The following is a 16,511-nucleotide window of genomic DNA, read 5'->3' on the forward strand; positions in this document are numbered from 1 at the left end:
TTGCCATCTGACCACGGTTCAAACTGACGAGATCCATCCCAAAATAGCAATAGTGTTGCTTTAAAACGGACGTTAATATAACTAAACTAAACCAAACCTTCGGATCTTTCACAAGGATTTTAATAATTCTTAAATATATATTTTCATATTCACAAAGCTAAAACGTACTTGAATCGTAACAATATAAACAATATCTTTGTTGATGGGATTCATAAAAATATCCAAATTTTCTTTAAACCCATCAAGTGTCTTTCCGTCGACTTTTTCATATACGGAGCGAATGTATTTAGCTTCATTGTATGGTAAAGTGAACTGGTAAGCATTTCAGCCCTTACGACACTGAACAGTTAGGTTCAAAATTTGATATAAATCTACTACTTTACTACAACAGTAGAAATACATTTGTTGGCAAAAATACATTTTTTTTGTTTTGTTTTTTGTTTTCGTGTTATCTCATTCACATACAATAGATAAATCAATGAACAATAAATCTATTGAAAGATATCGGTTAATACCTGATATATATTTATCTTCTTCTTCATCTCTATACATCTACTTCATAATTCATTTATATGCCAAATTTCACTCACCAGTCTCGTTGCGTTTTTATTTATTGTGCCCACATGCGCCTAGGCAGATGGATGCATAGACTTTCCAGAGATGAATTTCGTCCGAGCGTTTGATGGAAATTCGCGATTAAGACAGCATACAAATTCCATCCATCTAATTCTTTATTATTATCTCGTCCACGCATTGATAGACATATATCTAAATATACTTTTCTCTAACCCAGGAAGTTAAAATATGGAGTTATTCGTTAGAATTTGGGGACTAGAATTTTTCTTTTTTAGACTACTTGCTCTTTGTATTCTTGGACTTGATTAGTAAAAAATAATGGTGATGATAAAAAAAAAATATTCAGAATGTTTTCTTATATGCAGGTAAATAAATATCTATATAATTTAAATATTAATGTAATACATTTTAATTCAAAGTAAATAGCAACTAGCACGTAAGAAATATTTTTAGCTAAGTAATTAAATAATAAATTCATATATAATATAAAATATATTATATTGAGTTGTTTGAACCATATAATCGATTTTTTTTTCTGAAATATCATTTACAATTATATCTACAAATTTCTTTTAAGAACCTTATGCTATATTTCATCCAAAGAGTTTGTTGCGGTTTTACATAATACTGGCGTTGGCGTAGCAACGGGGAGCAAGGCAGATATACTCGGGGGCCTTGGGGACAAAACAATTGTGTGTTTGTGTCATTTTTTCAAGTAAAATTTCCAGAAGAAACGAAAGAAGTAATGCTATACCCATCTTGCTTTTTGCGTTTAATAAACCACAGGTGACGAAAAGGAGCAAAGAAAAATCGTATTATGATTCAGATGTCTTTGACCCTCGCTACGCCGTCACACAGAGACAGATGTAAAGTTTATTTTAATTATATTAACGTATATATTATTACATTAAAGCAACACTAGGGCTATTTTGGAACGGACCTCGCCATTTTGAATCACGGTCAGATAACGAGGACGACACCTGAGCTGGCACCTCCTCTCCAAATTTCCGCACCACTCCAGCGGGAGGTTGGCAGATGTAAGAAAGAACTATTTCCAGAAATTTTTTCTATCTATTAGTGCTAAGAAAGTCAGCATTACAAAAAAATATCGTAGAATGTTGTACATGAACATTTCACTAGATGTGAAATGAACTATAATGTTCGTGCGGGAGACCATCTGAGAAGAGGGGAAAACAAAAACAGAACGGTTGTCTAAAAAGAAAAAAAAATGAGAAATGGTAAATTTAGTGATTTGTAAAAAAATAATGATAACAATTTTAATTTTTTCCTAATAATAATAATAATAATAATAATTGTATTATTTGAAACAAATAAAATATTTCTTCACTGAAGGAATAATTAAACTATTTAGGTCAATAAAAGTGCAATTCTCTGCGACTTTTTAATCGCGTTATATGATAAATGATTATCCAGGGAGTTCAATCAGCAGCACTCAAATATCCCTGGCATGACGGCATTTTCTTGCTAATAAAGGGAACTAGTTCTTTATTAATAATTATGTTGAACGAGGTCTCAAATAATGAATACATCAAACAATTTAAGTGAAATATTTCAATTGGTTACAATGCTTTTCTAAGTATATCTCATATACAAGAAAGTAATAAAATGTATGTTTCAATGAAAACATGTCAACTCCTTAATTAAATCTTTTTAAGAATTAGAATATCTTACTATGTTTCATTTTCATCCTGTCGGTATTGTCTGTATCTTGATTATTCGAACAAAAATAAAATAATATTTAAATCTTCTTACAGCGAGATTGTTTCTCGAATTATGTGGAAATTTCCTCTGCCGAAAAAGAAGAAAAATATAAATTTTGTCAATTTTCGTCAAATTCTGTTACACTACTGAGCAATGTTACTATAATGTACAAAGAAAGTGCAGTGGACACATTTTATGACTATGGGAGAATATCTGGTTTTCGTTTAGAATATATTATTAGTAAGTAACTTCCATGATTATAGAAGTGAAATTTTTGATTATAATTATTAATTTTAACTTGATAACGCACTTTGGCTAAATACTATCTGTGTGACGCGCCCTGTATGATTCTAAAATCATTCAAAACACTCTGAAAGACAGTCCAAATGGCCAAATAGGACACAAATACGTGCGTAATACGTGATCTTCAAGGAAAAGCTTTTCAAGGTTGTTATTAGATTTTAAGATAAGAATTAATCAAAACGTTTACATTTTCCTTGAGACTACAAAACTATAAAAAATTATAGTTTTTCGGAATAAAGTTAAAATGAGAGTTTCAGGACACCAGTTGCATTTCTGTGCATTTTTTTCTCTCATTTTAAGAAATTAAATAATAACTTTACATATAGTTTAAAACATACTTTTTCATACGCATGCGTATTGAGGCGATATTAAATGCATTTTTTGTGCGCACATTATTGTTCTTCCATAATCTAATATATAAAAAATGAGTTTTTGTTTGTTCGTATTTTATGCACTGCCGTACCGTTTTTCTGATTGCCTATAAAACTTTGCCAACTTATTACTTGCACTTGCGCGAAGCTTACAGGCAGAGTACAATGACTAGCAAATATTTTGAACACAATAAACTTTACAAACAAATCGTTTCATACGTTTATATTATTCTACATTATTTTAAAATTGACACTTAATAAAAGCCAAACAGTGAAAGCGAAATGGCAGGCGTCATTCGGAGTTATTCACACATTTATCAAAAAAATAAAATTATTATCATCGATGCCATTCAATATGAGTGAAAATATATCTAAAATATTTAGTGTAAGAGCTATTTTTTTTTTCTTTTTCTTAATGAATAGTCATCTACATAAGATATTGTTATCCAATATGCTCACTATTTTGGCTGCGAGGAACCACACATGTTATTCAAAGTGTATCTCAAACATACAAAATAGAATTATTATTATCGATGCCGATCAAGTTACATATAATTTTCCAGTGCAAACAGCCATTTTTCTATTTATTCAATGAATCGACAAACGATATTTCGGTTATACTAGCGTAATTGCTTCGTCAAAATATGTGCCTCTTAAACGTCCGTCACTTAGCATGTAGAAATAAGCGAATTCGAGCTTCTCAAATAAATGAGGAACGACAAGCGAGCAATGAAGCAGATCGTTTACGAATTGCAAATTCAAGTGCTTCAGAAACTCATGATCAACATGCGGCAAGAATCGGGGCAACTATTCTTAACGGAAAGTCAAATAGAAAAGATGTGTTAATTCCACGTATTCCCATTATTCCCACCGACATGCCTTTTAATTTCAAACGACTGCAGTTCCCCATTCGACTTGCATTATCGATGATCATCAACAAGGCGCAAGGATCAAGAGTGGATTAAACCTGGAAAATCCATGTTTTTCACATGGCCAGTTGTATGCTGCATGCTTACGAGTCGGATAGCCAAGAAATTTATTTGTTTTTTTTTGTAGATATATATATATATATATATATATATATATATATATATATATATATATATATATATATATATATATATATATATATATATATTATTTTTCCTAAAGCAATTGAATAATAACGTAAAAAATAGAATAAGTATTTTTATCGAATAGAATATATATTTATGTATCATTCAATTTCAATGAATGTATTTGAATGTATTCACTGTTGACAAGAGAATAAATATTTTTCTTTCTATCATTTCTAATTAAACAAGATAGCTATTTCAAATTTCAAACGATATTTCCAAAATTATTTCTTCTGCTGCAGCAATACGCTGGGTGCCAGCTAGTCAAGAATAAATTTATAAAATTAAAATTAAAAAAAAGATTAGTCAAAATATTATCATGCTACCCTATTTCTAACTAAAGATTTGTTATTTTTTTTTTTAATTTCTCCTCAATACTGCCTTTCGTATCTTTATTTATAAGTTATTAATCGCATGAAATTGTGGATGAATCTTTCAGGAGACATCGAGTGCGTTAATAAAGGCAGCTTCAGATGCAGCAATACTTCCTGCATCCCGCAAGCTGAAGTCTGCGACGGCATAAAGGACTGTGAAAACGGAGCTGATGAAGTTGGATGTGGTAGGTTTGGTTTGGTTTGGTTTTTGTGTTGTACTGGCGCAAGAGTCATTCTTGGGCAAATTGCGCCAAGCTTTCGTTCAATTCAAATTAAAAACGATAAAGAATTTTAAAACACTAGAGCGGTTACGAAACAAATGTGAATAAAAAAAGGGGGGAAGGAACTTAATACTTATAAAAAAATCCATTGATTTTAAAAAGTTAAAAACATTTGGATGGTGTTTCTCACAAATAAAGTCTTTCCAGTTAAGAGAAGTTGAATTAAAATGGTAATGACGATGATGATAATTAAAAGAAGGACATTCAACAAGAATATCCTTCACACTAAAATTCCCGTGACGGGTGGGACAAGTTGGCGCTCTCTCACCAAAAAGTAGATGACGGTGAGTGAAAAAGAGTATGAATTATACGAAGGCGAGTCAATTTGACATCAACCTCTCGTATATCTAAAACAAACAACAAACCATTTATTTGTTTTATTGAACGTAGTTTCTGCATTGAAATTGAATCTGAAACTGCAGATCCCATGTTTTTTTACAAGTGGTAAAGCGTTGACAAAGAAATGACCTTTTAGCGTCACGATATGGGAGTGACTGTGTCAGAGATGTTGATGCAGATTTAGCTGCAACATCAGCCCTTTCATTGCTCGAAATACACACATGACTGAATGTGATAGGAAAATCCTTCAGATAAAAATTACAGAAAGAAAGGGAAAGATTTGTTTATTTAAAAAAAAAAGCAAATGGGTTATTTGTTTAACTCATTAAGAAATCCATAAAAAGAAGATTTGAAATAATCGCAACAGTTTATTTAGAAACTTGCATTGTTGAGTTCAAGATAAGGCGCAAAAAGGAATGAATGTATTATTGAGATGGATTCTACTCATATACATTATGGAATGATTTTGATCCCTTAACCTGATATTCCCAATTATAATTTTTCATTTGCATGAGTAATCAAAGTAAGTAAATTTCAGTAATCGAAGTAGATATCTTTACAGCTTTAATGAAATTAAACAAAGCAAATAATGTTTTTCGGTTTATGATTGTTTTATTTTGTTCCCCTTATGCTTATTAAGCTACTTTGCATTGTGGATGCACCGTTATACTTTCTTTTAGATGATTGTGAATATAAAAGTAAAAAAATTCTGTCTTTGGTGGAACTCTTGAATGCCAGGATTTGACTCAAAGTTTATATGCAGATAAAGAGAAGTTCCCATTATTTCTTTTAAAAACCATCGGAAGAAGTCTCGCCAAAACTTTCTCGCATACTCTATAACAAAGGTGATTTAGACGCATTTTTTCCGAATCGATTGATACCGAAATTTAACACGAAACTACGTTTGTAGTCACAAAAACCCCACAGCAAATGTGATATATTTGAGTCATTGCGTTTTTGAGTTATCTCATCTTCATGCTTCTGAAAGTACAGACCGACAGACGTTCAACCCCCTTTTTGGATTTGGGTCAAAATTTGGTAGGTGTATACAATATATACGTTAAATCTGTGTTCCGAATTGTATTCATCTTGCTCTCTTCGTTTTGCAGTTAACGTGTTAACTCATATCCGAAAAACCGGACAGACAGACTTCTGAATAGATTTCGCTCAAAATTTCATAGAAATCTACAAAGACCTAAAATATATAACTAAAACTTTCATACAAATCTACGACCAAATATCAAATTTCATCCGTCTAGCTCAAAGCGTTTTTGAGTTATTTTTGTCACAGACAGAACATTTTCCAAAAACGTGTTTTTCGATCTCATAGAGGTTTAAAACGAAAAGATTCGTCAAAATTTCAATTTTTTTTTTTTTTTTTTTTTTTTTGCGGTTGCAGTATTTTCTCTGTACTCTTTATGCGAGAATGTAAATATAGCACCAATGATGTTCCAAAAAGCGAATGTACCTTCAAATGCTTGCATATTCGAGCAAGCAAAATATGTGCTTGTGTCTTGGGCAAGTCTACTATAACAAGTATACTACTTCTCTGCATTTTTCGAAGGTTAACGTAGAGTAAAAGTAAATTAAATGAACTTTTAAAATGCAGAGTGATTATAATTAAAGTTCCACTTTGAAATGGTCATCAAATGAAAACTACTATACTAAATATTATCAAACTTGGTAATAATTTAAAGGAGATCATGAAATTTTTTTCCCCCTAAAAAAGTTCAATCACTCACCACAAGGGGGGAAATGGCGCTGTATGCAATATTGTTAAACAAAATAGGATATGAAGACATTATTTTAAAATGTGTTTAATCGTTTCTGAAATGTGTTACAAAGCATGTTCAATATGGCATCTATCATTTTCTGAAAGCAAGTTAAATCTTATTACTGCATTCTCAACAATAGCTCTCAGCATATGCCTCGGCTTATTCTCTTACTAAATGATACCTTTGCAAAGCACACCATTCAATGCTATAGCATTCATAATAATATTTAACGAGAAAAGAATGGTCTTGCATGGTTAGAGACATTGTCGATTCGTAACAATGGACACTCTGACAAACAGGTTCACTTTTATCTGGAAAACCAAATGACGTGTAAAGCGCATCTGCATAAATCATTTGCTTCTTCCTTTTACATAACCCCACAAACAGTTTCGTTTCAGAAACGATTAAACACATTTTAAACCGATGTCTTCATGCCTTATTTTCTTTAACGGTATTGCATACAGCGCCATTCCCCCCATGGTAGTGAATTTTTGAAAAATTTTTTTGGTGGAAAAGAAATTTCCATGACCTTCTTTAAATTATTACCAAGTTTGATAACATTTGGTCCTGTAGTTTTCCTTTTATGAACATTTCAAAGTGGAACTTTAATTATAACCACCATGTATATTGTAAAGTATTAAAACCCACAGATACAATTTCGACATCTCACGCCCAGCCCTTTTCATGTTTTTTTATTTTTTTATGACAATCTTGTATCTCCTCCACTCTTTCTACTTTGCTTTATTCGTCGCAGCTTGATATTATATTTTCAGCCTTAATTGACTTTGTCGATATTATTGTTATTTAAAATTGATTTTTCTCCTTTTCTTTTTGCCTCCCCCCTTTTCTCTTTTACTGTTCGTAAATTGATCATGTTTGTTTCTTATCTTAATTTTTCATTGTATATTTTATTTAACTTTGTCACTGCAATTGCTATATTAGTCTCTTTTGGCAAAGGTGTGAAAGTGAAAAACCTTTGAGTTCATGCACTCCGTTAACCGGTATCTCAAATCGGCAAATCGACATTCTGCTTTGCAATAATAGATGCTGGAAATCAATACTGTTACGCCAGTGATCCATCGCAGAATCATGCTATTGCAAAAGTGCAGTCGAGTCAATTCGCATCACATGACAATCACAAGGATTGCAAAGATAAGAGGGAACAAACAGTTGGATGGAGAAAAGTAAATTAATTTCTCCAGAATCGAATTTTAACAGGACCGAATCAGAAGTTACGACTTTTCAAGCAAGCCAAAGGTTAAATTATTGGAAAAAATGATACCTTGAATCTTCAGTTTGTGCAAAGAATTTAAAGGCTTGAAAAACGATAAAAAGAAAAAAGGGAATATTTGCTTTTATTCTAAATTTTTTTTCCTGAAAGCAGATTTGTTTTTGCTTCTAATGGTATTTTAGTTTCCTGATAGAGAAATTATATTTGTAAATCTGTTGCTACATTTTGAGTTCGCACAAAAGGCCAATTTTAGAATGTGAATAGATTTCACAGCTGTTTAAACAGACGCTTTATGCTATTTTAAATTATAAAAGGATTTTATTCATTCTATTTTGATAAGAATGAATCATTTTCCTATTATATGTTGATTTCACAATGATGCAGAATTTATCCGGTTGCACTTAATTCCTATTCAAGCATATATACAGTTAGTATTTATTAAATTATGTTTATTTAACATAAGATCTCTTAAACTCAGATACTTTTTTAAACCGAATTCGGGCATTATGGATATTGAAAACAAAGTAAAATAGAAATGAGAATGTATATAAAATAAAATAGAGAATACAGAATTGACTAGAATATATTTAATAAAACTGAGGTTATTATAGACGAGGATTCAAATTCTCCCATTTATCATTATTTCTCTTTCTTGTTAAAGAATTTTATAATTCTAAATATTATCCAATTTTACAATTATTTTTATCATATATTTCTATAATTACAACTATTTAAAAAAGCTTGCAAACATCATAGAGTTTTAGTGTTTTGCATAAATTTACGTCAAGTAGTTTCCCTCATTTTATAAATAAATTTATTTTGTCTCTACCTCCTGCCTTTACCGCAGCTAGTTTTGCCACAAATCGTAGATTATTCTAATGCATTAAAAATATGTGTGATTTTTTTTTCAGAAACTGGAGTTTTGTCTCTATCAGGCGTAGCAGAAGCTCGAAGGAAAGCTATCTCCTGGCTCAGAAAAGAAAGACTTGCGTCTTGGGGTTGGCGCGATTACACACCGAGGGGTGTTGTCGCCCTCTATTTAGCTTCAAATGTAACCTTCAATGGGACGATTTTGGAGGAAGAGTTGATGGCAAAAGAAACAGAAATAAAAACTGCAGTTGCTCTGCTGAGGTAATAACGGAAAAGAAAATTATTTTTCATATAATCTTGTTTCTTGATGCACTTGTCATGACGAAGTCAGCCACTTTATGCCGAGTTTTAGCCTCTCTTATTTCAGCAGTGCCATCTAGGCCAAGAGTACGGCTTAGCTACTCATGCATCACAGCCCTTTTCACGGGGCGGACTTCATTCATACATTTTATACGCAGATCCTAATTTACACCAGAATCAGAGAATGATCACCTCTGATCCACTACCCCTAGTAGTTCTGTCTCGACTTGGAGGACTTTGTAGCTACGACAGATTTATACGTGGACCTGCTGCCTTATACACGGAGAGTCTTCGGCCGACGCGGTTCGAGCTCCCAACCCATGTGATGCGTACCCAACGCCCTACCAACTAGGCTATCCCGGCCTTTTTTTGTATAATATTTACCTACAATAAAAATATGATTGTCCAAGCGAAGGATTTGCACAGTTATGAGGACAAATAAATTAGAAAGTATGGGAATGTACAATAGGAATAGGTGCAATAAATGCAAACAAATTTTTTTTAAAACGTCTGAATCGATGTATAAAATTTGAAATTATTTTGTCAAAATTTTGGAGGTAAAAATAAAAATTGTAATAGCGGAGCTTTAATATTTTATATAGATTGGAATAGCACTCATATTTATGATGTATTTTAATTTTTGCGATTTTATTTGTTTTTTATCATATTTATTTGCCGCCGTATCCGCAGTTCCCTCTGAATCTAATTGCTTGCTTATGTGCATGTGTTTATAAGAAAAAACGAAATACATCTACTAAGTCACTGAATTTTTATATTCAATCCATGAATGGTTTTAACCTCAACTTTAATTTATCACAATTTTAAAGAATCCGGAAGGAAGAAAAAACTGTTTTTGTGTCTATGTTCGAGGTAAAAATTCTTTGAATCTCCTTATAGAATCTGATTACATATAGTTGTTCAAGGGAGAAACAGTGTTTCTACGTTAATAGCATCGCTCTTGAGGTATTAAATTATACTTAAAAGATTAAGGTACCTTCTCCCGCTATTTATTTCTTAAGACTCTTTAGATATTTATAATTTTTTTAAAACTGTACCTATTGGAATCTTAAACAAAAGAAAGCAATTTGCTAATACCAAGCAATGAAAATCAATACAGTATGTCAAAAATATTCAATGATCGGAAAAGAATTATTAAAAACTGTGTTTTGGAGAAAAACTCTGGCAGCCGATGTTAATTTGTACATAAGAGTATGCTTACCCCACAGGATTGTTCTATGAGTTGAACTTATTAAAAAAGTATATGGTCAGTAGTCCTTTTCTTGATTGAAGAGTGTCAAAGGATTGTCATCCAATTCAAATTAATTTAGTAGGATCGGGTAGTTAAATTTGTTGTTATTATGACCCCCTTTTTTTTATTTTTAAAATGTAGAGTAAAGGATAAAATAGAAGGAATCTTTTCTAGTGCTTCTTGGTACTTGCTATTTTAATAAGTTCAGTTCATATAGGGTGATTCAAATTAAAGTATCCCTGTTTGAGACGCCCTGGCGAGAGAACCAATCGATGTAACGCTTTCATATTTGGAGGATATACATTTCAGGCAATGGCAAATTGATTGGTGCAGTAAAAAAATTAGTTAAAAAATGGCCGCTAGGTGAAATGTGGCGGTACGATCGGTTTAAAACAATGAATATGAAACATGACACCAAAATAAAGGACAGAACACGAAGTAATGTAATAAACTCCATTATTTCATTATTCTCCCCCAAAATCCTGTATTGCTGCCTCATCATGGCGGGGGAGTGTTCCTGGGCGGAATGGCGAAGTACGTAGGTAGAGTATTCTCCTGGTAGGGTCACCTAAGGAGTGAAGGTTATTCCATTATGCTCAGCTAAATGCAATGCGGGCATGAGGCAAAGTCAGACTTCAGCCTTTGGTGCCTCTAAGTCCTTGACCTCTTGAAGCTGCATTTTAAGCCTTTTTATCAAAACTCGTCGACTTCAATAAAACTGAGGCTGCGCTATATTGTTTGAAGGGGTTCGGGCTCATGGACCTGGTTTGATGTTACTGTCGACCAGGTGGGATAAGCCACAACACAACAATATTTTATTACTAACGCACAAATTTTGCTAGCTAGATGGAAATTCGAATATTCGATATTGCGAGCTACACAGGATAACGAAATTTGCATAATAGGGGAACAAAAGGTCATTCATAACAGATAGAAAGCTGTGCGTACAGGTTCCAAACATTCTTAGGCCATGACGATGGTCCTCTCTTTGCCGGAGAGTGCGTTGGTACTTAAGTTATTTTACCAAAAAAAGCAATCATGAGGCCAAAATGCTTCGCATATACCAAGGGCAGAAATCTTTGTGTATGGCTCCAATAATACCTTGCACTCAGCGGCGAATGGTCAAATGTTTCAAGGAAAACGGCAACATGTTGTTAAAGCAAAGTGTGGACGTAAAACACGGATACCGCAGGTGATTGAAGACTTCGCCACCTCTTTCGTTCATCAAGCCAATTAGAACACACCAGGGACATCTAATGCTTGCGCCGTATCAAGGCAAGTGGAGTTGCTGCACACTGTAGTTTGGAAGTGCATGCGGATAGTATAGGATATAAGATCCGTATAAGATCGCTTACAAGTGTTAAAGACAGTCGGTAACGATGCGCGTGAAACGTTCGCTTTAACTATCTTGGCACGGATGGAGGAGGAACAGAATTGGCCATGGAACATCCTATGGACCGATAAGGGTCACTTTCACATGTGCGAGACAGTGAACACCCCAAACTGTCGTATATGGTCCACTGCGAATTCTTACCAGGTTCGACAAATGCCCTTGTATTCACCGTATGCTACTATTTGGACAGCTTCACCTTTTTGATTGGGCAATTTTTCTTTGAGGGAATCACTCCGAAAGGACCAACAATCTGCTCTGTAACCGCAGCGTGTTATCGGGATATGTTGCAAACTTTTGCCATTCTAGAACTCCAGCAGCGTGAATGTCTCACTACAACAATATTCCAAGATGGTGCTCCTCCTCATATAGCACGTGCTGCGACATCATTTTACTTCCTCAACAATTGTTGCGACATCATTTTACCGAGGATCGCATTATCAGTCTTGTATTTCCTATAAGATGCTCTCAACGTTCCCCTTTCCCTAACGCCTTGTGATTTTTGGCTTTGGGAAGGAGAAAACATAGGGAATCTGGCGGATTTGAAAAACCAGATCCTCTTGCACGCACGCAACATCTAACATGTTATAATTTCCCAATCTGTTAAATGCCGCTTTGAATCATATTGTAACATGTTAGCCTTGAAGCAAGATGATTACATAGAAAACTATCTGCGAAACTTGTTTGCAGTTTTTTCCGTCTTTCGTTTGTTACTATCATTGAAATTTCTGTTGCAACGAAAGTCTTTCTTTAATTGTTGGTATCATATTTTATATTCATTACCTTAAACGATCGCAGCGCCACATTTCACCTAGCTACTTTTTTTAAAACTAATTTTTATTTTATTGCACCAATCAATTTTCTATTGTCTGAAAGGTATATCCTTTAAATACAAGACGTTACGTCGACTGGCTCTCTCGTCAGGGTGTTCTAAATATAGATACTTTAATTTGAATCACCCTGAATTTTGAAGCTAGCGTTTCTGTTAATATGTGATAATATCGCCAGCTGCAGTCCTTTCAAAATATTAACTGACCGTTTTTGTGTGAGAATATAACTTTTCATTCCAAGAAATATTGAAATTTCTGAGTTCAAACCAATGCAATCTTTCCGTTTTGGTCTCCCTAATTAAAAATTTTTTTAGCTGTTCTATGAATAACTTTCGGTAATTTGAAATGCACACTTTTTAAAGTTTGGTGGATAGAAAAATTGCCAAACAGCAACAGTATTTATCTTTTCTGGAATTGAGAAGTCACCAGTGGCTTGAAGGATTGTTGAAGCTTCAGCAGTAAGGATGGAATTAATGGAATGAACTGGATAAGAAAATGAGTGTAACAATATATTTAAATGTAATAATTAGACATTTTAATATCATCTGCTACTAAAATATAATTTTAGCAAATATTATATTTATATAAACGGCAAGTAAATAATTTTTCACAAAGTAAGATGCAAGTAGGAAATGGGAATGCTAATATACATATAAAAGGACATATATTTTTAAAAAAATTAAACATGTTTAGTTATTTATTTTTAAATAGAATTGAATTTAATAAACTCACGCTAAAAACCGTAAAAAAAACGATTTATTATTCCCTAATTGGGTGCACTGAAGTTTCAAAATTATTGAAATACGAGACCGAATTATGTTAAACTGTTAAAGAAATACCAGCAATTTTAGATGACAGCTTTTAAAACAAGTATCAAAAGATACTAACACAACAAATTCGACTGAAACTAAACTGATTAGGCTGCAGTAAAAAAATAAATTTAAAAGTGTCCAAAAAAAAACCCCTTAAATATTCGAAAAAAAAAACCCGTCAGTAATAGATGTAACTGAACAGTAAAATTATCTTAACATTTCAACGAGTATTAATTGAAAGTAATTTTGAAAGGATTAATCAAAATGAGTGAAACAGCCATTTAAATATGAAATTTATATAGCATATGAATTAATTGTAGTTTTTTGCCTTATCGCGACCACGGAGTTTTTCCAGTTAAGAAATATTATTCATAAAATATAAAGAATGAACTTGAAATTATTGAAAGAAATGCTTTTGATACGTCTCTGATACACTAGGTGACAAGGTATAGTGCTAATTTTTTTACAGTTTTTCTAAATCAATTAAGAATATAATTTTGTAAGATCAAAGAGTTTTCCATTTTCATTTTTCAAAACATAATATGCTTAGTCGTTTAATTTTTTCGTGTGTCTTTGAAAAGATTTTTCAGTTCTCACATACAAAAACAATGTATTGCATTTTATTTTAGCACTTGAAATATTTCACGATGACCCAACGGAAAGTTGGTTATCTGGGATGTATAGTCAAATAATGTCTTTCCTTTAAATTTTAATGAGATTACCGTTTGCGTTTTATTGTTCTTTTATATTACAGACCTGCATTAACGAACAGTGAATTAAGCATGTTCATCCATTCACTTCTGGTAACATGCCACAATCCACGAGATTTCTACGGCAACAACCTGATAAAACGACTGAAAGAACAGGTCGAAGAATCGCCAAAAGCTCCTCATCCGATCTCTTATCTAGCTCTTTGTAATGCACGCGAATCCTGGCCTGTGAAAGCTGAATCAGATCTAAGATCCATTCTGAACAGCAGCTTGGAGTATCCTTTCGTAAAAGGTTTGTTTTTTTATTAAGTGCAAATTATTTAAATGTTTATTTTTTATTAAATACAAATTAATTAATTTTTTTACTAAGTGTTAAGCACAAATTACTTAAGTTTTTACAACACACTGAACAAATTCCTTAAATTTTATCTGTTTCAAAATAGAATTTCTTGAAGGAAACAAAAATCATGATTAGTTTCGTTTAGTTATATTAACGTCTCGTTTTAAAGCAACACTACGGATATTTTGAACGGGCCTCGCAATTTTGAATCGTGGTCAGAGGACGAGGACAACATCTGAGCTGGTACCACCATCTCCAAACTTCCACTTTACACCAGCGGAAGAACTGTCCCGACGGATTTAACGTGCACTAGACCTGTTTACACGACGGATCTTCGGTGAAATCGGGTCTGGAACTTGAAACCCTTCAGTTCCTCAGCCAGACCTTACTACCAAGCCACTGTGGTATCAGGAATCAGTAACTTAAAGGGGTAGCAAAGAGTGCTTCAACAAATAATTTTGATCAAGAAATATAATACAATGTGCTCCAAAAGTTTAAAAACAACCGTTTTTTCATTTTTGTGTAGGTGTTAACTAAACGTGTAAGAAATACCAAATAAATTACGCAAATATGTATTAAACTAATAAAAATACAAAAACCTTTAAGCAGTCATAAATTTGATATTAAAAATTTAAAAGTATACTGTCCCCAAAATATATAGACAGTCGGTATTAAAAGTACATTTAAGTATTGATAGACAAATTTGCCTATTTTAAGGAACTCATTGGTTTTCTTAGATAAAGGTGAAAGAGTATCCTTTTTCGCGACTATCCGGCCTAGTTTTCTTTATCGAATCAATTGAGGAAGGCAAAATATTGCATTGGCGACATTGCTAAGGCATTAGTAGCAGACGTTGCAGAAAAACAGCAGCGTTCTGTCAGTTGTTTATTGTTTCATCAATGTGTAACGGACCTCAATTGTTGCCGCTGTTCTTGATTATAAATGCACAGTTCGTACAGGATTCTTAAATTGTTCTTTGGATATTCTTATTGTTTTTTTTAAATATACCACATTGAAGTGAACAGAATTCATGTTAAAATGTGAACAATTTATATCCTTTAACTTATTTTTCTCTAATAAATTCTTGCAATGTAGTAAATAATCATATATAAACTACCTTCTATTTTAATTCGACACGTTACCGGCAACTACTTCTATGTTTCACCGACCCGCGGCCGCGTTCACATTCTACGGGGCTTGTGTTGAATGGAGGGTTAGTACTCAATAAGAAGCGAGAAAATGCGCACTATAACAGTGAGTTTTGGTATAAAAATTTTGTCTTCTGATGTTGGTGGGCAAAGAAATGAGTTCATAGAACTCCGATTTATCCGGTATTTTTTGTTATTTGGCCTGTTCTTCCGCCACATTAGGCCGGATACTCGAGAATGTACTGCATTTGAAAGCTCGTGGACATTGCAAGAAAATCTGGACGCTCCAGAGTTGATATTTAAAGAATTCTGTCAAAAGATGACAACTTTGAGAAAAAAAAAATCCTTTCTTGGGAACACAAATAGAAAAAAAACCCCAACTAAACGAGAAGCAGAGGGATTTTCAGAATAATTTCAACTCAGAAGCAGTCTGTATGGTCAATTTCAAGAAATATAACCTTTCCAGTATCAAAATTCATGGTGCATCGACGACTGCAGATAAATAAATTGCACCGACGTTGACAAAACGGCATAAAGATGCTAGTGTTCAGGGGGACCAAAATCATATGAACTGGACAGATGAATGGTTGAGTGTTCTGATCAGCGATGAAAAGAAGTGCAAATTAGAAGGCTCTGAACAGTTGGGCGTATTAGTGGTAGAATATTCGCAAGCAACCACGAATTGTGTTTCAGCAGACAAGGGGGGGTTTCATTCATGGTATGGGGAGAATTTCCTTATAATGGAAACTACCGAAACTGCTTTTTAAAAGGCTTT

At 33.1% G+C, this 16,511-nt stretch overlaps 1 protein-coding gene across 1 annotated transcript in view; it reads left to right on the forward strand.

The window, feature by feature from the left end:
- The window catches only part of LOC129965925 (uncharacterized), a 39,740-nt gene that overhangs the window by 6,333 nt on the left and 16,896 nt on the right, over positions 1-16,511 (forward strand). Inside the window, exons 3-6 of the mRNA XM_056080216.1 lie at positions 2,352-2,538; positions 4,527-4,646; positions 8,999-9,218; positions 14,293-14,540. Of these exons, the coding sequence (XP_055936191.1) occupies positions 2,352-2,538; positions 4,527-4,646; positions 8,999-9,218; positions 14,293-14,540 (775 nt within the window). The remainder of the gene's footprint in view (positions 1-2,351; positions 2,539-4,526; positions 4,647-8,998; positions 9,219-14,292; positions 14,541-16,511) is intronic.

The sequence above is a fragment of the Argiope bruennichi genome, chromosome 1, assembly GCF_947563725.1.
Source record: "Argiope bruennichi chromosome 1, qqArgBrue1.1, whole genome shotgun sequence".
Classification (NCBI taxonomy): Eukaryota; Metazoa; Arthropoda; class Arachnida; order Araneae; family Araneidae; genus Argiope; species Argiope bruennichi.